The sequence below is a fragment of the Mytilus galloprovincialis genome, chromosome 14 (genome assembly GCF_965363235.1).
Source record: "Mytilus galloprovincialis chromosome 14, xbMytGall1.hap1.1, whole genome shotgun sequence".
NCBI classification, from domain to species: domain Eukaryota; kingdom Metazoa; phylum Mollusca; class Bivalvia; order Mytilida; family Mytilidae; genus Mytilus; species Mytilus galloprovincialis.
Genome location: NC_134851.1, coordinates 23,689,023 through 23,712,479, shown reverse-complemented (window position 1 = coordinate 23,712,479; position 23,457 = coordinate 23,689,023). Strand labels below are relative to the sequence as shown.

The following is a 23,457-nucleotide window of genomic DNA, read 5'->3' as shown; positions in this document are numbered from 1 at the left end:
TGATCATACGTGCTTTCGAATTTGATTCATTTTGGTCCGTATTTTCAGTTAGAGATTTACAATGTTCTATTATCTGAGCAAAAAGTGAAAGCGTGAATATTTTCCATGGAGATCGTGAAGAACACTTTGACAAGTTTAAAAACGGATGTTGACAACTTGTGTGGGTATAATATTTCCGGAGACAAGTGCGGATACCTTAGACCGAAATCCGAATGTAATTCACCAGTATATAGTTGATTCAATACTAGTATATTATAAGGAAATGATGATATATTGGATTTCAATTTTCATGTTTGATTTTATTTTTGCCGTTTAAATCATTTCTTTGGATCCGACTTATTTGATAGTAATTAACTAAAATATATGGTATAAACCATTACCTTTTGTGTTATTCAGCATAAAGATTAAGCATCCAAGAATGTCATTAATGCAACTTTTCAACATGGAATGCCAAATCCAACGTCAAATAATGGCGGCCATTACGTGTTGACAACGTCGCCTAGTGAACCGTATCACTGAGCGGCGAAATCCTTACTCAGGCGCTTCCGGTTGTCCTACTGATAGTATATAAATTGATCTTAGTGATATAGCGAATTGACAGATTATTATAGTCAAATGCCGTTATAGTATATATATATTGATCTTAGTGATATAGCAAATTGACAGATTATTATAGTCAAATGCCGTTATAGTATATAAATTGATCTTAGTGATATAGCGAATTGACAGAGTATTATAGTCAAATGCCGTTATAGTATAGAGCATTTTCTTCATGATAGATCTCTACCCTTAATGATATGGTTATTGTTGTCATAAGGCAGCTGAGGCGTTCCATATAAACGTCATCAATTTTGTATACATATACACTATTATCATCAGATATAACCGACACTTTGGTTGACTTCTTCGTGTGTATAGAAGTCTATATATGGAGAGATTTTTTTATTTTTTTAATTTTTAAAAGAAGTCAGTCCTTAAAAAAATACCGGTTTTACTGACGACAAAAATTGATAAATGCGTTTACGGTCTTTTTTTTTATAATTTGATTTGAAGGTTTTGTTTTAACAATGTCGGACTACATAGTCGTTCATCGCGTTTACTTTTGGAGACTTTTTGTATTATTCTTTAATATAATTTGTCTCTTTGCTATCTTATTAAGACAGTTATTTTGTCTAACTCTCCGTTCCTGACATACTCATTGATGTTTTAAGACGCATTGCAAATTGATATATGAATATTTCTTGGCAGCACAAAATTTATAAAATAGATTTTGATGCCCCTTTTTTCTACCTTCTCTGTCTCTTCGCTTATCTTAGTCAACCGTGCCAGAGGCATTAATCGATGAACCCTTCTAAGGATACCTCTTATTTTGCTATTTATGTTTAGAATATAAAAAAAAAACATAAGAATATGATGTCAATGAGAGATTCAATAATAGGGGTGAACAGTCGATTATCACGTCAAACAGCTGATACCGACGAGATTGAAAGTCCCTGTTGTATCTTTCGCTCCTCCATTTAAGATCGTCACTGATGTTATTTTGTGTTTTAAGAATGGGTCAACTGTTGACTGATTAATCAGATAAAATCTGATATATCGGAGACAATAATAAGTTTTAATGCTGCAACAATCCTTATCTTAATCAATTACAACTTTATAGATAGTGTTAAAGTTTTAATCTTTATTTGCCCAAACTGATACTATCACTGAATAATGCATAATAATAAGATATTTTTGTATTAACAATATGGATTATGCTTCCATTAAGTCTTGCATAAATGATATCAAGTAATTCACGCCATCATATAGTTTGTTTTTTTTTTGAGAAAGTAACATGTTCAAAACAATAAGTTGATTTTATTACATTAGTCTTTCTAGATCATCGTGAATCGAATGCAGTAATTGCATTTAGACACTGAATCATGTCAAAGATTAAGTATAAAACATGATTGATGTTTGTTAAAAATGCAGAAATCCAATTTTACACGATCAACCTATACTAAGTTATAATAACACAGAAAAACTGAATGAAAAGAATATACAGTTGAAATACACAGGCCTGGATATAGGATTTTTATTCTGATTGTATGTAATTCAATTATGTTGTATGCATTATAATGCCGCATAATGCTCTATTTTTATCGGTGTATTTTCCATAAAATCGTTGATATAAAAATGCAAGGAATATCACAAGAACATGTTGTAATGGTCCAATATTCACTATCATGTATGATTGTTTTGTTTATGTTTGTGGGTCCATTTCCCGTAAACTCGTAGGTATAAAAATGCAAGGAAATGAAAATAAGATGCGATATTGGTCTATTATTCATTATTATGTCAAATCCCTTAAGACAGTCATGCATTTATATGGAAATTGCGCAACTAGTAATTTTTAGAGTTAAAATCTAATTTAATCTCACTTTATCTGTAAAGTCGAAAAGCAAAGACATCAATATGATTTAACGACGATGTGTTACAAATGTATGATTGCCAAGCATACAACTATCTAATAGAGACCACAGTACGTACATGTAAATAAAAGTAGGTAACCGATCGGAGTGCAATGACAGGAACATTTACCTTTATCAAGCCTTATGTCTAGGGAAGATTTAAAGTTGTAGACATGATGGGTAAACCGCTGCACAAAAGTCATTAATCGATTGAGAGGAAAGAGGAAAACATCCGGGTTACAAAGTAAAACCAAGGAAACAACGAAACAACAGCAATTATGCATTCAATTGTGTTATCTAATTATGTCGGGTTTTCTTCTTAATCAAATTGTGTAAAACAAACAAACTCGATGCGTATTTATAGAACTACAATTATATAAAAGAACAAAGTTATTATTTATATCAATTTCTACATTCGAATAAAAAATAAAAAATTGAATTACAACTATAAACGATGGGATATAAAACAATGTCCGATCAAAATAACAAATAAAAAATCACGTAATTCGTGAATGTTGGATGTACACTCACCGAGACATGTCTTATAGCAATGCAAATTCGCACTCAGCAAAACAGACATATTCGGGAATTGGACACGTTTGGTTCTTAAGAAAAAACAGAAGACGTTAATGATCAACCAAAATCAAGACATAGTGACCATGTCTTTAGTCAGGTTAGGCAAAGACACATCGTAAGGATAAGCTAATTCGTGATAGTGTCCATAAAATTTACAGAGTTCATTTGTGAGCATTCCTCTTATAACTTTGTTGGAATAATGGTTGCATAAGGAGCATACTCCTGTATATGAAGTCCGCATAATATGAGCATGCATGAACATAACATGCATTCATGGCATTTTAAAATGTTAGCAATTACCTTATGTAGTAATTATAACGAAAATGAAGCCGTTATATTTTACGTGATATCTACAACAAATATTATCTTGCTGCAGATGTATCCAGGGTACATATATTCAACCCAGTGTCTCCATTCGATGTAGCAATTACAACACCTTCTTGCAACGTCTATTTAAATTGCTATATTGTCTACATGGAGTAGAACCCTTGTAACAACTCTGCGAGAAACCCTAGTAGATGGCCTATTATAAGTCCAAATTGTAGCAACTTTTAAAATACCCCATAATTTTACTTAATTGTAAATTGATGATGACATAAACATATTGGTTAATTGAAATATCTACTGACTGGGTTTTCATGAATTGGTTTAAGGTCAAATGGGAAATTGCAATTATGTTTCAGTTTCTTGTGGATACGTTCCTCATCTGTAACAACAAAACAATGTCTTCCAATCGTTTGCTCTTTGACTGACAGAATAAAGTGTCTAGTTATAAGTACCAATCAACAGCTTCAAACATGAACAAAAAGCGATTGGACAATAACTTATTTGAAGAAAATAGAGTTTACAAATTAGTTCAGCGTTTTTTTAATAAATAAGTCTATTCCCATTCCAAAAAAAGGAAGATCATTCTAATAAAGTATATATTTACTAGAAGCGTAGGCGATAAATGATTAGGACCACGTACAATACAATACAACTGATCAGTTTACGGCTTTACAAGTTAAATACAATTGTATGTTATCTCAAGGGAAATATTACCATTTTTCCTACCTGGTATATTCTGATTTCTTCATGGGAATAATTACCTTGTTCAAATCTTGTTGGTGTAAAACAAGTAATAACGTACCGTTATCATGCTGAGGAAAATATGATTCCACAGTATGATGCAAACACAATTCAGTCAGAAAGGAAATACACTACGAAATAATAAGTGATTTCTGTTACAACCCATACAAATACTGACATTGGTGTTTCGAACACAACTTTGGTCATCCGCGTACTGACTAAAACTATACGATGTCATTCATGTTAGTCATTTTTTAGAATCTCTCTCACCTTGACGTGTTAATAAGATCCGTATGTCATACCTATTTTTACGCTACATCCACATTTTATCTACCCGACATATTTGTAAATGCTTACCACTTTCAAGAAGTATTAAGCCAGTTTCCGGTTTAATTCAATATCAATGAACTATACAGAAAATGATATTGTTTTTATATGATAAGGATGGCAGATATAACAGAGATAATCATTGACTGGATGCAAGGTCATTTGATTTTTCATGATACATTTGTATAACATTCAAACCTTTTAGAGAATAACGTTGAAACACTAAAGAAAATTATTTTTTGCAATTTTGCCAAATATCCTTAATATTTCTGTTGTTCACATTGGTGTGTTCAGTAAAACACATCTTAACTAGTTACACATATCTTTGAATAAAAAAGAGTGTCAGAAAAATATCAAAAGCTCTCAAATACATATATACAAAACTCCAAAGTTTTAGTTGTTATTGAATTTTGTGAAAGCACATCATTAAATGATAATGGAGAATAAAATGTAATAGAGATAGTAAACAAATGTAAATAAATAAAATGACAATAAAATGATGATGAGAACAAAAATAGTCAAACACAGACAACAGTCTATCTAAACAGAAAAGGAATGAAAAAAAGATAAGGACGATCAGAAACTAAATATAAACTCATAATGTTTGAAGGTTTTTTTTCAAATAACACTAAAGAAATCTTAAAGTTGAATAGTATATGTTTATCAGCCTTTGATGAGTATGACAACTACGAGTAATAACACGAAAGTCGTACAATTTTTCATAAGGGTTGCATAATTATATACAAATGATGTAAACATTTTCATTTTATCTTTTAGCGATGATATCAGATATTAAACTTGATTTTAGGTGATCCGAACGTGAAACTTCAAGTGGTATTTCTGATTGACTGCTGATACAGTTATCACTTATCAAAACCACCTGCCATGAATTATTCAACAGATTGCTTTGATTTGTTGAAAACAAAATATAATATCATATTTTAGTAAGAAATATCACGATTCAGGTTGATGAAGTATACAATTTTCCGTTTTGGTATCTACATCAATGTATGTAGAGTCTTCGATATGAAATCATGTCCTTGGTGTGTCTGTCTGTTAATATAAAAGTACAAAACGCAACTTGCTCCCGCCAATTGTATATATATCACAATTTTTTTATATTGCAAAGGAAAATAGTATTGCTTTTTGATCGTATGTAAGGATGCACAAGTGTCATTTGGAATGTAAGCGTCTCTAAACATTTAATGAAAAGTTGTTGCTGGCCTTTTTGGAATTGTACGCAAAGAGTGTTGTCAGCAAAAAACACGATCATTCACATTTACACACGAACAGAGAAAAGCATGAAAGGTGTATATATTTTGTTTTATAAGTCAATATCTATAATTGTTTAAAGAAATTGATGGTACTAACATGGTAAAGAGTATTGATGCTTTTTTTTCTGAAAAGCACAAACAACCTTATTATCTCGTGGTAGCGTACTATAATGTTGGTATTAAATCAAATGGATTGAAGTAATAATAAAGTTGATCTTTAGCCTGGTCATAGATTTTTTTTGTGAATCATTTTAGCGAAATAAACAAAATTCTATCACAAATGCAATTGTCAGCAATTTTAAGGCATTAATTCGTTAAAAACATTATCGGTATTTTAATTTTACTCTTAAAATAAAAACGGTTAGTTTTGAGATTTAAGGACGTTTATAAAAAATAATTAACCAGAGGTGAAAAGAGAAATAAACTCAATGTTCTCTTATGAGAAGTTGGATCTATTTCTTTGTAAAAATTTGTCTTTTTAAAAGTCTTATCTATAATGATGAAATTTGTTTTAGTAAAATGTTTTTCTCGGTAATATCAATGCTGACATCTTCTATCCGAATTTCTTTTCTCGTATTATGATGGAGTCAAGAAAATCAATTGATAAATCGTGATTCGTGTCTCAGCCAATATGCAATAAGTTACATAATCTGGCATCATTGATGTATAACAGTGCAAAACACCTCTGTTATGTTTTTATCTAAAGAATTGATAATAATAGCAAACGACCACATTAATGTATATATTACGAGTTATCAGAGGTTTGAAAGTCTGTTCTTCGAATTAGATTTGTTTCTACATTACACGTTTCATACTTGTTATTGCAAACTTGTTTCTTTATAATTTGTAGGATTATTTCCATCTAAGACACAATGGCGTTCATAAGTAATTTGACAATTCAAATAAACAGTACTCGGAATGAGACGGCGACCAACGACACACTACAATCTCAGGTATTTATGATTTTTAAAGTCAAACAAGTAATACTGCAATCTTAACCATTAAAAAATGAAAACAACACGATATAAATTGCATGCGTTTGATTCAGTTCTATTGATTTAACATTATATAAAATAAAATATATCAGTAAACGTATTGTTTTATTTGAAGTTTTCTTAATGTTTTTTTTTGTTGTTTTTTGGGGGGTGGTAGGGGGGGGGGTAAGTTGGTGCTTTTGCTAATTGAACATTGACTATAGGCCTCGGATTGTTTGAGAGTGTGCTGCTTCATTACAGCCTAATGACGGCCATACGGTGACAAACCGTTCCTTTCATGCACGACATGTGTCTTATAAGCGATTTTGATCTCATTAGCACACAGTGCGTTGTCATAGAAGTAGAGAAGTTTGACTTCATAAATGTAGAGTCCATAGTCTCACATGTCATATTTTAGTATTGAAGGGTCAAAATGGGTTTGTGTCATGAACATAGGCCAGTCATAAAGTCACAATGAGTTATTACATTTCATGAAGCATTCTCGATATGAACTGTTTGATATAACGATTTGATGATACGTGTTCTTACCTAGATAACGCACTCCTGGATTATATCACGAAATTTTTTTAAATGTAAGAGGAAAAGGTTAACTCAGAATCTGTTTTTGTATTGTAGTTTTTTGAGTCTGTGTTAGTGCTTTGAAAAGTCTTATATAGAATCATATATTTATAATTTGTTCTAGACATGCTAGAGCACACTTACCATACTGTAAACACACTTAAAATCGTGGGTTTCAGTGTTCGTAGTTTGAGCAACATTCGCATGTTCGTGGGGTGTTAAATTAGTGAATTATAGTTTCTATCATAGCATATCAATACCGGAAGTCTGACTTTCATTGATCACAAATATTTTTTTTTTATGAACACAAATATTTTTTTATGAACATCAACAGATCAAAAGTTGTTCAGTTTAGATTTTTAAAGATTATATGGGTATATAGTGCGTTTGCCCTGTGACTACTATTCTATTCTCTAGATCATATCAGCAGTCAAACCTTTGTGGTGATCTTTCCATGTCTTGATTTAGACAACGACTGTTTTGGTTCGTTGGACAATTAAATTCGCTGATAAACTTATTCACAAAAACCACGAAAATTGATTCCCCACGAATTAAATTACTTTCCCAGTACTATTTAATATATGATTCTCAAATATGTAGTTACGTAGTTATTTTTAATGAGTCGTCAATGTATGATAAAGAGACATTCGTCCTTACGTGAAATCAATTACATACGTCAAGGTCTGTCATACATACAAAGTCATAATATCAAAAGAAGAAAGGTTGCATTGACTTTTACCATGTCCTTTTAAAAGATTTAAAATACAAACCATGATATTACTAACTTTTTAACCAACTCTTTACAGGATCGTTACTATTAAAACTAAAATAAAACTAGAAATACAACTAAATCGATAAACTACCAAGTGGCATATATGTATGTAGACGAAACGCGCGTCTGGCGTACTAAATTATAACCCTGGTACTTTTGATAACTAAATATAATCATCAGGAAAAGAACACAAACAAAGGTTAAAAAACTGGAAACAATTCTTAAATATCATTTGAACTATATGAAAGACGTTGTTTTGATCATTTTGATTGTTTCTTGCTGGGTACTCTGACATCTTTTTATATATCAGTGTTGTCTTATGATACTTTGAATATAGAGTATAGTGCCCCGTAGTACTTCACATCTCGGGGTGGGGGGTATAGCTGTTTTATTGTCATAAAAACGTGATCCAAGTATTTCTAAAAGTTTAATAACATAGACCATTCATGATAAAAACAGGATGCAATTGTCTGGATGTGATTTATAACTTAGATACGCTATAATAATAAATTTAGAAGAAATAACATGGTTGCCGTCATTAACTATTCGTACGTGAAGTGTATAACCCAATAATGCATGGATAATAAAAGATTTGATCTATTACAGGGTCTTAAATGGATATCATTGATTATTCTTCTTGGGACACTCTTTTTTAACCTCTTGGTGGTGGTGCTTTTGATTTCAAGAAATCATAAATCAAGAATGCGATTCTTCGTCATTAACCTCGCTATTGCAGGTAAGGATTGTATTTAACTACCATAGAGCAACTCAGATTCTTGAATTCCAAAATATGGCTAAGGTAAGCTATGCCTGGAATAAGACCATCCTTAGTATTTGGGAAAAAGACATACTTTTGTAAACAGAAAATTTATAAAAATTAGTAAATAATTTATATTTATGTCAATACCAGAATATCTTTGTGAACTAAACGTGTAATCTATCTGAAACTGTGAATTTAATGTTCAAATTCAAGGATAATTCTTTTGATCTGGTTTTTAGAAATATTTTGATTACATGCTTTTAAACATAATTAACTTCCTACTTGTATTTTTGTGTTCAAATCAAAGTATATATTTATCAGAAATATTTGAAATCGTATTTCGGTTGACTTATCATAAAGTAGAAACATATATATTTATTTTTACGTTTTCTTCATAATCGAAATATACTACGTCAGAAATTACAGATAATGTATCAAACAGTTTTCTAAAGTGCAAATGCAATTACAGTTGTCAATATATATCATGTTATTTGTCATGACTGCCAAGAAAAACATCCATTTAACAAAAAATCACTGAGAACTACTTTATAGTTATCTGATTTGACAATGAGATCTTGTTTTTGTCTGATACATAGAAAGTAGCTATAACATACCTATATACTGTATTGTATACATATTAAAGATGCTATTAAATATATTCGGGCAAACAGAACTTCATTTATGTAATTTATTGAATTGATATATTAATTTAGTTAGTGAACTGTTATGTTAATCATTCTAATTTATTTCCGAAAACAAACTAATTCCAATGCTTATAAATCATTTGTAAATGTTTGTTGCTGACAGTTCCTCAATTCCATTAAGTATGTTTAAGACAGTATCTAAAAAGACAAAAAATGGGGGAAAGCAAACAACAGAAAGTGGTAGGAACTTCAAAAAATAGTTAAAATTTTCATAACTATGAGTTTTTAATTTCATTGTCACAGGCTTTGGTCCCTCTTAAATTAATTTTGACGTTAGAATGTGTATGTTCCGTCTGAAGGGCATCACTGTAACTTTGAGATGAAACACTGCAGACGAAGCGCTGTTATTTTGCTTTTTTTGTGTTCTTTTTTTTTTTTTTTTATTTTTAAAAATGTACATGTACTAATTTGGTGTTATAATTGTATACTCCATATCCAATCATCAAGTACAAATTCCACAATTGTTCAGTTTCACTAAACCGATTATTTTGTTTAAGATAAATGAAAACGCTCAGATGTGCAACAAATAAAAAAATAAGACCAATAAACAATTAGAGGTTACTTGATTGGTTTATTAACTTGTACTAGTTTGTACATTTTCAATGTAATTCATGTTGTTAATCACAGTTTCCCTCTATCTTTTATAGTATCTGATATAAAAGATCTTTTTTTCTATTTTATCCTGCAGTTATAATATTATACATGGCATTTAATATCAGTGATTTAAGCAAATTCTTATCATAATTTGAATACCAGGCTATCTAAGAATTACTCACACACTCCATTTGTCAATTGACATTGCTTCTAGGTTAACGCTAATTTTTCACGCCGTCTCTTTAGTCAACATTTGTCGACGTAAATGGACAAATAAATCCTACGGAGAAACCCATTACCAAAACACGCGAAATAATAAATTGAAAACCATGAATCTCATAAAACCATTTTAAATATAGGTGTCATGAAAGGGTTAAACAGTAAATAATCACTACGAATATCAATATATTGAAATTACGCGCAAGCAATCACAACTGAATGTAAGAACACCAATTCACAAAGAGAGAAACATTTTTATACTAATACAAACACAGCACAAGATGAATGTAAAAACTGCATGGTATATATTTTGTATTTTCAGATTTTTGTGTAGGAGTATTTTTTGTACTACCTGAAACCCTATTTAATTGGTTTGATGTTCCATGGAATCTCTATGTGTGCTATATTTACTATGTGTATTTCTCAATGGTTCCTTTTTATGTGTCAACATATGCAATTGTTGTTTTGTCAATTGATCGTGCATACGTTATTGTAAGACCATTAGCAGCTGCTTCGAAAGGCAAACGTTACCGTTATGGACTGGCATTGTCATCATGGGTTATTGGATGTATCCTTGCAATTCCATACGGTGTGTTTGGTAAATACAGTGAAGAGGAGGTCTATTGTATGCATGATTCACCAAGTGTAGTAAGTGTTTTTTATACAAATTGATACTCAAACGTGACTCAAACAAATTAACTACATTTCACAAATTAAGAAAGTAACGAATGAAGACAATACGTGAACAAATTAAGAAATTGGGTTAAACATTACAACTTTACATTTCACAAATCAAGAAATGTAGAAACTCATGTAACGGATGGAAAAAAATACATGTAACAAATTAAGAAATAACATTTTACAAATTAAGCAATTACATGTTACGAATTGAGAAATTGTATTTCACAAATTAAGAATTGAATGATTATGGCGGATATTCCCTTCCAAACGTAACAGCCACTTTATATAACACTATATTGTAGTTAAGCGTAATGATAATGGCAAAGTAATGTATCATATTTTTCACAACATATCATTCGATTGATAACGAAATGTATAAATGATTGAAAATTTGAACAACTTTCAAACAGACCAATGGGACCAATTATGTGAAACCGTACAGCCTTCCAGATTTATGAATACACCCCACATGCTATTGCAAAAGTTAACATACACTAAATGAATCAACTTTATCTATGACAAAATATTAATGAATTGTGCTATATGGACACTATCAATGAAAAAGGGGAATGCAAAAAATTGTCAGACTTACAACAAAAACCTGGAGCGAAATGGCTTTAAATAAAATAGTGTTCAAACGTTTGATTTCGATATACTTGTTTTGTTGATAGGACAAGGGAAAAAGTTGTTACAAAATAAATAAACTTCTTATCTATGGTAAGGGAACAAAAGTTTAAAAGATGGTACAATAACAAAATAATGACACTGAATAATTTGACTTTGAATAACACAAATGCATACAACAGCTCAAACTAACAGTACAATTAGATAGCATACTCAGTTATCCAAAACTAGATAAAAACCAAAAACAATTAACAGATCAATAACCATGTATCAAAAGTGCATATTTCTGCTGTTGTTTGTTATATGGTCGGGTTGTTATCTCTTTGACACATTTTCAATTTTATTTATAAAGAATTGTTCTCAACATAACATGCCCTACCATAGTATTGTATTTAATTCATTCTTTCAGTGTATGTTCAGTTGTATCAATATGTCTGTTGATTGAGTTAAGCCATTTCAATTGATAGTTAATAGTGTGTCTTTCTAAGTTGTGATGTTACACTATTGTTTCAGATAAAGGTTAGGATTGGTACCTATAAACAAGTTTGAAACCGGTGCATTTGTTTGCACCTGTTCTAAATAAAAGCAACAGTAGTATACCGCTGTTCAAAACTCGTAAATCTATGGACAAAAAACAAAATCGGGGTAACAAACCAAAACTGAGGGAAACGCATTAAATATAAGAGGAGAACAACGACACAACATCAAAATGTAACACACACAGAAACGGACTTAGCATTAGACAAAATCCGATGAGAATAACAAATATAACATCAAAACCAAATACATAAATTTGGGATATAAAAGTACCGTGACACGTCTCATAATAATGTGAATTCACACTAAAATGTAAGAGAAAACATACGACACAACGTAAAAATGTTCCACACACAGAAACGAACTATGATATAACAATGGCCATTTTCCTGACTTGGTATAGGACATTTAAAAAAAAATGGTGGGTTGAACCTTGATTTGACATGCCAAACCTTGCACTTTTATGGCAATGCTAAATATAACATTAAAATGACAACATATTATTACAGGACTATAATACAAATAAATAGGAGAACGAATTAGACAAAGAAACACATGAATAATAGATAACAAAAGGCATCAGGTTTAAAATTCAATACACAAAAAACGCGCCTCGTCCACACAAGACTTACCAGTGATGCCCAGATATAAAAGTTCGAAAGTAAAAAAAATGTACAAAATTGTACAGCACTGAGGATCAAAAGTTGAAAAAGGTTGTGCCAAATACGGCTAGGGTTTTCTGCTTGTGATAAGAACATCCTTATTATTTAGAATAATTTATGCTATTGCAAACAGTAAATTTGATCAAATGAATATAAAAGATATACGTGATTAAACTGAAGTCTTAACTAATTACAGAAAACAAAACCGGAATACATAATACAAAGACCACAAAATACGGAAAAAAGATACACCCGACTTAGTCCAGGCCTCAACGCAAAAAGTCATAAAAATGACGTCACATACGAAGTGGTGAAAAGGCACAAAAAATACGTCACATTTGAATTTCTGAAAGAGCACAAAAATGACGTCACATTTGAAAAACTATATCTCAAAAATAACTTAAAATTAAGATTGATTTAAGATTATAATACAACACTAAATACTGATATTACATTTAAATACAATGCACATTGCAAAACTTATTAATAGCAATTAACTATATTATATGTCCGGTTTGTTTTGAATCTAACTTCAAACGTAAAACATCGTTCAGATTACGTTGAACAAAATCAAATCTAATTAATGAAAGCGGTGATAATTTTCTTTACCATAACACATGAATATAATAGAAAAGACGTCAACAAATTTGACAAAATCCGATGAGAATTACAAATATAACATCAAACTAAATACATAAACTTGGGATAGATAAGTACCGTACTTATAGTAATGCGACTTCACACTCAGCAAAACAGTCACAATCGGGAATAAGTCACGTTCGGTAATTAAAAGATTAGACGACGTAATGACAAGTCATGAATATGATGTTCGTCAGTTGTCGTTTGTTGAAGAGTTCATTAGTGTTTCCCGTTGTTGATATAGATTAGACCGTTGGTTTGCCTGTTTGAATGGTTTAATTCTAGTTATATTTGGGCACTTTATAGCTTCATGTTTGGTGAGAGCCAATGTTCTGTGTTGAAGACTGTACTTTGTCATATAATGTCATACTTTAAATAAGTTTTTTTTTACTAGGATGGATAGTTGTCTTATTGGAACTCATACCATATCTTCTTACACCTGTTTTGTTATTATTTGATATTGCAATACGGAGATTTTATTATTTCTTGTAGGTACCGTGCTTGTTTTGTTATGTAATGTAGGCATTGACATAATCTGCTTGTTTATTTGTTGTAGGTGGTCCTATACGTAGATCTTACCACTATTATCATACTACCAATCGTAATCATAACAGTGTGCTACATTGTCATCATTTTTACTATACGTGGTCGGGAAAGAAATGGATTCTTACGTGGTAAAAACAATGATGCAGGTACATATTGTCAATTTCATTAGTTATCAAAGGTACAAGGCTTATAATTTAATACGACAGACGCGTGTTTCGTTCACTAAAGATTCATCAGTGACGCTCGAATCAAACTAGTCAGAAAGTTAAAAAAGTTTAAAAAGTATTGCGGACCCAAAATCTAAAAAGTCGTGCCAAATACAGCTTAGGTAATATATGCATGGGATAAGAAAATCCTAGGAAGAATCCATACTTTTGTAAACAGGAAATCTATTTATTCTAAATTTGATGTTTCACGTTTATGTCTCATTTTTTCCGAGTATTCAGGATCAAGCGAACCCGATCAAACTCATACCTTATAAAAATACACATCAAAATACATATGCTCTCAGACTGAATACGAATTCATAACTTTTTTTGTTTTTTTGTTCTGAATTTGAGAATACACTCCACAATTGATTTAACAAAGAAGGATGTGATTCTAAAATTATAAAGAGAAAAAGCAAATGAAAAATGGTTTTTAGAATATGTAATCATTCATTATAGATAATGGTTGTGATACAAATGTAAGAAAAAGAAGCATCTCAAAGGCAAAGATCAGGACCATCAAACTACTTTGTGTTGTTGTATTTGGTATGAATTTTTTTTTTTGCATCATTTTTTTGCATTATGTATACACGACGTTGGCAACTCATAAATCTAAAAAATAAATTATTTTAATTTGCAATATGTATCTTTTATCATTTATGAGTTGCAACCAATACTGGTGTCGCCTAGGCATTAGTTAGAAATTATATTTATTTGTTTTTAAATGAAAAATTGCTTATGGAAATTTCCATTATTTTGAGGGGGAGTTATCTGAAGTACAATTACTATAATTACACTTGTAAACATGCATGCTTTAGGTTTGTTATTGTTTGTTTCAGGAAATAACGACATACAATGTACAGTGTTGTGTTGTGGGATCATTTGTGAAGCATGCTGTTTGTTTTCTACAATATTGATATCCTTGAAAATGTGTTATCATTAAGATAAACTGTATAATGACTGATCCCGTCTATTATTCCTTTTTCACCTCAACAAATCCAGAACATTACAAATGTCTGCTCTTTTCTGTTTAAGGCCATGTGCTTTATATATACTTTTTTAGAAATGCAACCAAAAGTCAGTATTTCACAAAATATATACAAGAACAAATATGTATATCAAATAGCAACAATATAACTATATTTTTTTTCTATATTGCCAGAACAAGTGTCTATAGAAATTACAATAAATACAAGAGACGACTTCAAACTTTAAGCTTGAGAAAACTACCTGAGTATACCTTGGTCATCAATGTTAATCACAAAAAACCTATATTCTACGCGAGTTTCTGCTACAACATGAATAGTAAAATGTCGACTACACGAAGAAAAAACAAAGCATTTCTCAGTCGAATAAATAGATGCGATAGATCAAAAGACTTAAGATAAACAAAACATGTGTACCTTTATTGTGTATACACAAGGCGACAATACATAATATACGACGTTGAACAATGCATACATATCGTAACTAGCTTTAAATCATTAGTCTAACAAACAATTACATTAAACCGTATAATAAAATAACATGAGCTAACAAACTGGTGCAAAACATTTATCCTCCTGCGAACAATACTGTATTTATATCTATTTCTAATACTGCATTTTTAAGTATCATGTATCTGATACATATGTATATATGCATGAAAAAAGCCTACTTAATATGACTTCAATGAATAATAATATCATTTCACAAATATTTTCACAGTATACATTATTTGCTGGGCTCCAATTACAATCGCAGCAGTCATAATACACCATGGAATAGAAGAATATGGGCTTTGGTTTCACATACTCTATTTACTTGCTCCGGTTAACAGCCTGGCTAATCCTTTAGTGTTTCTTATTTTCAACCAGAAAATGTTTCGTTCTAAGACGAATAAGACGAAGAAAAAAGTATTTAGTGAAACAACTTTTAAAACCGAAACAGAGACATTATAATTGGGTAGCTTAATTTATTGTTTATGTATGATTTCTTCATAAACAGATGATCTGATGGTGCATTGTATTATCCATGTGAAGATTATGATAAAAAAAAATATGGCTTATAGTTGTTTGAGCATTTTTAAGTAGATAGATTCATCATAAATACCAGGCTTAAGCTTTGTACGCGGGAGTACGATTTGATCAGGTAAGCTAAAAAGCTAAAAAAAACTAGGAAAGAAGTTCAGGCCCAAGACCGGCGAACAGCAAGGATACATTTACAAGAATACTGTGGTGAAGTGAATAACGCATCGGACTACCATCACAGAGGTTCCTAATTCGATTCCTGTTTCGGGTAGAAAATTTTAGGGATTTAACTTTCGGCTGACCATTAACACCATTTGCGAATATGGTCTTTAGAAACGATGGAAAATTGTCGGAAGTTGATGATAAATGACTGGCTCATGTTAGGAGAGAGCAATATATATTGTACAGAAAAGTCAACTGTAGAGATTTCACAAAAGAGTATGTTAATGCTGCCACACGGCAGCATTTGCATCCGCAACGGTGACAGGGTTTAATAGAAGTTGTTATATCTTTTTTCCTAATACACTATGTTTAACCTTATAGAATACATGTGTTGGCTTATTTCCATACCAATAATAGAAAAAAGACAATAGCTGTTTTTAAATACTTACACTTGTGAATATGTTATTCACTTTACATACTAACTGTGAATATGCCTGTCTCAAGTCAGTGGCCTAAAAGTCAGTGTTGGTTACATGATGCTGTGTTACATACTTCTGTTTTGTTCATTTTTATTTCTTTTGTAGATGGATAAGTGCGTTAGTTTACTCGTTTGAATTATTTTATATTTGTGATTTTTATTTTTGTTGCTCTTTACATGAGACTATGTGGTATAGGCTTTTTAGAATGCGGTACGGTGGCCTATAGCTGTTAATGTCTTTTGTTTCATTTGGTCTATTGTGAGTTGTATGTATAATTGGCAATAATACCACATCTTCATTTGTATGAATTAACAATGTTCAACTTTTGTCTTGGTTTGTGTTGCTCTGTTCGTTTTATTGATAGGTATGCAATTAATCGAAAGTTTCTAAAACATCCAACATTTTGTATGTTTTCCCAATTTACAGGTTCCATTAATTTGTACTGATGTTATTTCTTTTCTGTTTCTTTTCAGCGGTAAGCATTTATTACAGTGTAAATGACTTAATATTATGTCAAGGTATATGCAAACACTAATGTGATTTAAACAAAATAGATTCACAGGAACCACAATGACGCTATATCATATCCGACGAAAGAATAAGCGCATTTAGATGTGCGTACATTGCTGATCATAACACCACCAACATCAGTAACAATTCCGCAGTACCACATCGATTTAAAACGAGGGATACTTTTTAAATAGTTTTTATGAACAAACAAACCCCATGTTGCAAATTGGTACCAATCCATGAGTATACGTTATACAATATATTAGTCTGTGTCACTCAAAATTACTATGTAACAAGTAACATAACCTTCAGTTCAAACTGTGTAATCACAAAAGTCCAAGATAATGCAATTATCATTCAGGTCGCTCCATACTCAAAGGACACGGAGAGGTTGTGAAGTTTAAAGGGGCATTCCAACTTAATTTGTTATAACACCTAACCAAAAACAATAATAATAATCAAATGTTAGAGTCATGAATTTTTCTTTTTTTTTCAACTTTTATGAGGCTTCTGTAATACATAGATAATAAAAACAAAAGTAAATTAACAAAAAATTCCGAACTCCGCGAAAAATTCTAAAAATTGCCAAAATCCAAAGTTTAAACACATCAAATGAAAGAAATTACAACTGTCTTATTCCTGACTTGGTACAGACATTTCCTTCGAAATTATATAATTTTTTTGTAAATCTATTGAATTATCAATATTACAATAAAAAATCAAAACATGGAATATTTCAAAGAGATATTCATTTGACCAAGAAAAGAAAAAAACAAATATTACAATAACCAATAGATATTCAACGGAGGGAGCAAATCCCGCAATGAGAGTCGTATTTCAGCTGGTCCTTTAACAATGTGTTTTAGAATAAATCAGCGTTTTCGATTTAACTCACATTTGAGTGAATTAATAATATCTAAAAAAAATGACACCTTAAATGACTTGGCAACAGTACTGTTAATAGCCGTTGTGAATAAGTCTATTTGAAATTTTGAATAAATGTAAAGTTGGAAGATGAAATTTCCGTCCTTTGTATTGAATTCTTCTATATGATCTTTGTATGCATAGGTACTTTTTAATAAACGCCGAGTAAAAACGTTTACATGAATAAAGAAATTAGCTTCATTTGTAAGCTTTTGTTAGAATCAAGTGAATCCATCAACCCATTTCAACAGTTGAAATAGCAATTAATTTATATGTTTTGCTTAGTGTAAGACTTGTGTCAATTTATTTCAAAAACAAATTACAAGTACACGAACTTTAACTAAAGTAACACATGCGTTGCCTAACATTGCATCACCTTTGACAAGAGCATCTTAATATTTCAATAGTATCATATTTATCTGACTTGCAAAAAACAAATGTTATTTGTTTTATATTAGAAAGTACATCTTAAATCAAATGAGTAACGCATTATTATTTTTGCAACTGTGATGATAATCAGCTGATCTTAAAGCAGGAGGTTCTCTATAACATAATCATTCGTTGAATGCATACAATATTATCATTGAACTGTGATATCGTTTCGTTGCTAGATAGATTGTTTGAATAAGTTACACCCATGCAGGCGATATTCCCAGCAATCATGGGTAAATGCTAGGCTTAAAAACAAATTAGGAATTGTTTCTTAGTAATATTTCATGATAATAACAATATACATAAAGGATATTCAAAAGATAAAATGACATCATCAAAGAGTAAAAATAGTTTCACCCTCAAGGCAATTTTCATTTCCGCATCAACTTTTTACTCAAGAACCTTAAACAGTAAAAATTGAGATATTTCCTCAATTTAATTTCAATATGTTTAAATCTTCTGCTTATTTAAAAAAAAAACCATGCTCTTCTGTAGTCTTTCTGACTATTCATGACGTTTTAGAAGTGTACATGTAAACAAAAGCTGTCTTAAAAGTCTTTCGTTTCTCTTTCGTATATCGATTACAATGCTGCTTTTTTCTGTTTGAATTGTTTTACACTTAAGAGATAACTGTATTGTATTTGAAGCTTTAAGGACGTCCATCGGTAGTTTTACTGTCGCAAATTTAGTTTACCTGGCGACGCGGAGCGGAGACAGGTAAACAGGTATTTGCGACAGTAAAACTACCGATGGACGTCCGCAAAAGCTTCAAATACAATACAGTTATCTCTATTCTAATGCAAAACAAGATCATAATTAAATTTCAATCATTATTTCAGTGTAAAATCTTCATTAAAGAAAAAACCGTGAAAAGATGTTATCTTCTTTGGTCCCTACACTAATTGACGTCATAGGTATGCTTCCGGCGTCAAACATAAACATCGGGCGTTTTCTGGCTTCTGTGCCGCTTCAGAATGTAATAAAGTTTGATAAAAAGAAGGTTTTTAGGTGAAACATGTGAGTTTTTTGGCTTATTATTGTACAAATTACATGTCAATACATTCAGCAATTCAAAATGTCGGCTTCCTTAGTTACAGACAAGGAGATAGAGAATTTTACGCTAACTGTCATCCAATCAGAATCGTTGATACAAAATAATTGCATTTGAATAGTCTTTTAATGGTATGAAACATGCAATAATTAACCTATTCTTTTAAGCTGCATCATGCCACAGTGGATTTTGGAAGAATGTTATGCCTTTCTATAAAACATTGTCAAGTTCATTATTGTAAACACCAGTTCCTTTGTTAAAATAACGATTAAAATCGATCGTTTGATGCGAAAACAATAAACATTAATAACCTACATAAAAACTACAAAACTTTACTATTAGTGATCAGAAGTAACAAAATCCTTTACAAAAGTAATTCGTGATAATAGAAATAAACTGTTGCGTTGTATTCATGAAACCTACCACATAGTGATAACCATGCACGTTTAATCAAACACAAGAAGTTGCTATAATTATGAAATATTGCAATATAATACCATACATGCTATTAATTGCATATGAACGAGATTTCTTTTTTATCTTAAACTGGAACTGCTTGATTTATTTCCTTTTTTCATGCATTGGCTTCGTTTACCTGGTAAAACTTGCTCTATCAAGAACTAGTTCAGAATGTTTCCTATGAATAAGGTTTTCGGACACATTTGTTTTATGCAACCTGTTATAGCGAATACTTCGGAAATATCTTTAAAGAATGTAGAAAAAAACAAGATATTAAAGGACATTGTTCCGTATAAGACGTCTGATCTAATAAAAACATACCTCCGCGTGTCGAATAAATATAGCATTACTAAGAGAACATTCAAATAATTATTTTGTTTTCTCTATTGGGTATTACAGTGATCTAAACAAAAAACAGAGGAAATTGGCGTTTTATAATTCTTAAAAGTACAATAAAAAAAACAAAAAAAACAAGGAAAATTTAAAACAAAAAGTCCATAATGAAATGGCAAAATCACAAGCTCAGTCAAATAAAACGAATCAATAACTACTTTCATATTCCTTACCTGTTTCATGCATTTTCTTAAGTAGAATAAACCTGGTTGTATAGCTGGATAAACCTCTAACTTGTATTCCTTTATGGTGACAACGATGTGTGAACAAAACAAACAAACATACTAGGTAAAGCATCAAACTGAAACAAACAAGTCAATGTATGTCCTATTTAAAGTCACTGCAACTAATATGGAACAATGCACCATTCCTAGCTGCAATATACACCTTACCCCGTTGTACATGAATCTTTATATTTTTTCCATAGATTTCATAAAAAAAAAGAAATATTTAAATTTAAAGATGTAAATATACTGAATGCAACATTACTAATGTGTGAATTTCACGTAAATGTATTGCCAGAAAAATAATAATAGCGGATTTTCTTTTTAATTCAACAACGTGTTCTCTACACTTCAAATTAATACAATAACCTTTACATTTTATTTTGGACATAAAGAATTAAGTTGTAAGTGTCCTTTCTCGTGTTAAGAGATTCAAGTAAAAACACCAAGACTGTTTTTGTGTAGTATCATGATTTAATAACCTTGTTTTTTGTTTTGTTTTGTCTTTTTTTCTTTAACAAATTAATATAACAAAGTACATAATATATGATGCGACTGACTTTATTACTTTATTGAATCGATAAAAACACAAGAAATTCAATAAACATTTTGTTTAATTTACTAATCGACACATTTAAAATAGATTATAGTTTGCGTTTTCTAATTAAAAATAATATGCAAAAAATAATATATAAACTAGTTGTTCAACATGATCTAAAAGTACCCTTTGAATACAAACTAGTTGTTCAACAAGATTATAAAACAAATAACCGTTTAATTCAAACTAGTTGTTCAACATCAATGAACATGAATACAATACCGAATTGTAAACTTTTCATTTCTAAGTAGCAACATTCCAGCAGCACCTGCATCCGGAGTATATATCTCCCAATTGATAAGATATTCCCGTGCTTGTATTTCCTATCATGATTTGTTTGATAGAAGGTTGTTGCTCTCCAGGAAGTTATTAAACCAAGTGTGTTTAATGGTAAAGTTGCAATCATCCCTTCGTAAATTTTATGGACACCATCACAAGATGGTTGACAATTATGGAATAACCTTTTTACAGATGATATCGGATATGTTACTTACGTCGTAACTACAATCTACTTCGCTTTCATAAAGGTGATCTACCGAACTAGACTATTTACCTGGTTCATAATAACGTGAGCAACACGACGGTGCCAAGGAACAGGATCTGTTTACCCTCCTGGCGCACCTGAGATCACCCCCAGTTTTTTGTGGGGTTCGTATCCCTTAGTCTTGAGTTTTCTATGTTCTGTACTATTATTTGTCTGTTTTTCTTTTTTGTATTTTTAGCCATGAAGATATCAGTTTATAATCTATGAGTTTGACTGTTCCTCTGGTATCAATCGCCCCTCTTTTGCAAAAAATACATGACTCTTTAAAGTCTATTAAACACAAAAGCAAAACATTTTTTCCAAGCCATGTGCAGGAAGATAACACCTAATGACAAACCATTTGATACAAATGTATGTAAAGGTCACTTGAACCTATTTTTTGCAGATGGAACCTAGTAAATACTCTGACTATAGGTATGCAAAAAAAAATGAAATCAATATACATGTATATTTGAAAATACCCTCTAAGAATTGCATTATTTCTCATAAAACTTACTCATATATTATTAAATAAATTATGTATTAAAGAACAAACGGATTTAGTTTCGTATTTTGATGGGTATTTCTGAATGTTGGACACAGTTAATACAAACGATTTGTTCTCTGACTCTTGAGCCACGTGAGCTCTTTCATTATTACTTGTATATATTCCATTGTTACTTTATGTTATGAACTATGTTTTCACAATCTGATACATTTATTTTGGTGAAAATGGCATGTAATTCTTTTAATTTTACCTTATGTTTTGATTAACTGATCGATATGAAAAATCAATTTCTAGTAAATTTTTGGTCAAATTTATAGTTTGAGGAATATGTCAGAATATAGGGTTTTTTTCCTCACTGCGTGTATCAACGTTGGTCATTCTTTTTTAAGAAACAAAGCACTATCACCTCGTTTGACTTGTTTTATATTTTGGAATGAATACTTTTGTAAAATGTAGAACTCAGAAGGAGCTCCTAAATCGTTCTTTTGTAGGGATAAGGAGCTAATACATGAAGTACCCCACCTTTTCCACGTATTTATCAAAAATATAAACTCTTTTATAAATCAATTAACAAACAAAACCCAGATCTGAAGATATATACCTCTGTTTGAAAATGTGTGAAACCTAATACTTTAAAAACAACAAAAAATAACAACATTTGTGTCAGTAACTTCATCAATTTCAGTATTTAAGGAAAACCAAACTATTTTATTTACCTATCATGGACAACATTTGCAAATTTCTGACTTCTCTTCGAAACTTCTTTTTATTTACCTCTTGTGCGTTCTTTATTATGAATAAAGTTCTATTGAAATAGACATTAAGTATTAAATTTGTTTAGTAAACTATTATCATTTTCATTTTAAATGAATAAATAACTGAGAAATAAGACTCATTGCAATTCCATCTTAAAAGACAGTGACACTACGGAATTTCATAAATAATTGTTATCATGTTGCATCGACACAAAGCCTTGTTATGATAATATAAGGT

General features: G+C 30.7%; 1 protein-coding gene across 1 annotated transcript; it reads left to right on the top strand.

Annotated features, from left to right (window-relative positions):
- The first annotated feature begins 6,451 nt into the window (after positions 1 to 6,451).
- Positions 6,452 to 16,237, top strand: LOC143058772 (cardioacceleratory peptide receptor-like). Its single transcript, XM_076232215.1, has 6 exons — positions 6,452 to 6,648; positions 8,627 to 8,756; positions 10,620 to 10,945; positions 13,997 to 14,132; positions 14,652 to 14,738; positions 15,900 to 16,237. The coding sequence occupies exons 1-6, from the start codon at positions 6,568 to 6,570 to the stop codon at positions 16,130 to 16,132; spliced, it is 993 nt and encodes a 330-aa protein (XP_076088330.1). The 5' UTR covers positions 6,452 to 6,567; the 3' UTR covers positions 16,133 to 16,237.
- Positions 16,238 to 23,457: the final 7,220 nt, after the last annotated feature.

Excerpts from the sequence above, each read along its gene's own strand:
- LOC143058772 (XM_076232215.1), top strand. The coding sequence starts at position 6,568 with ATGGCGTTCATAAGTAATTTGACAATTCAAATAAACAGTACTCGGAAT. Across the intron at positions 10,946-13,996 it reads TGCATGATTCACCAAGTGTA|GTGGTCCTATACGTAGATCT; the intron begins GTAAGTGTTTTT and ends TATTTGTTGTAG. Across the intron at positions 14,739-15,899 it reads ACTTTGTGTTGTTGTATTTG|TATACATTATTTGCTGGGCT; the intron begins GTATGAATTTTT and ends ATATTTTCACAG.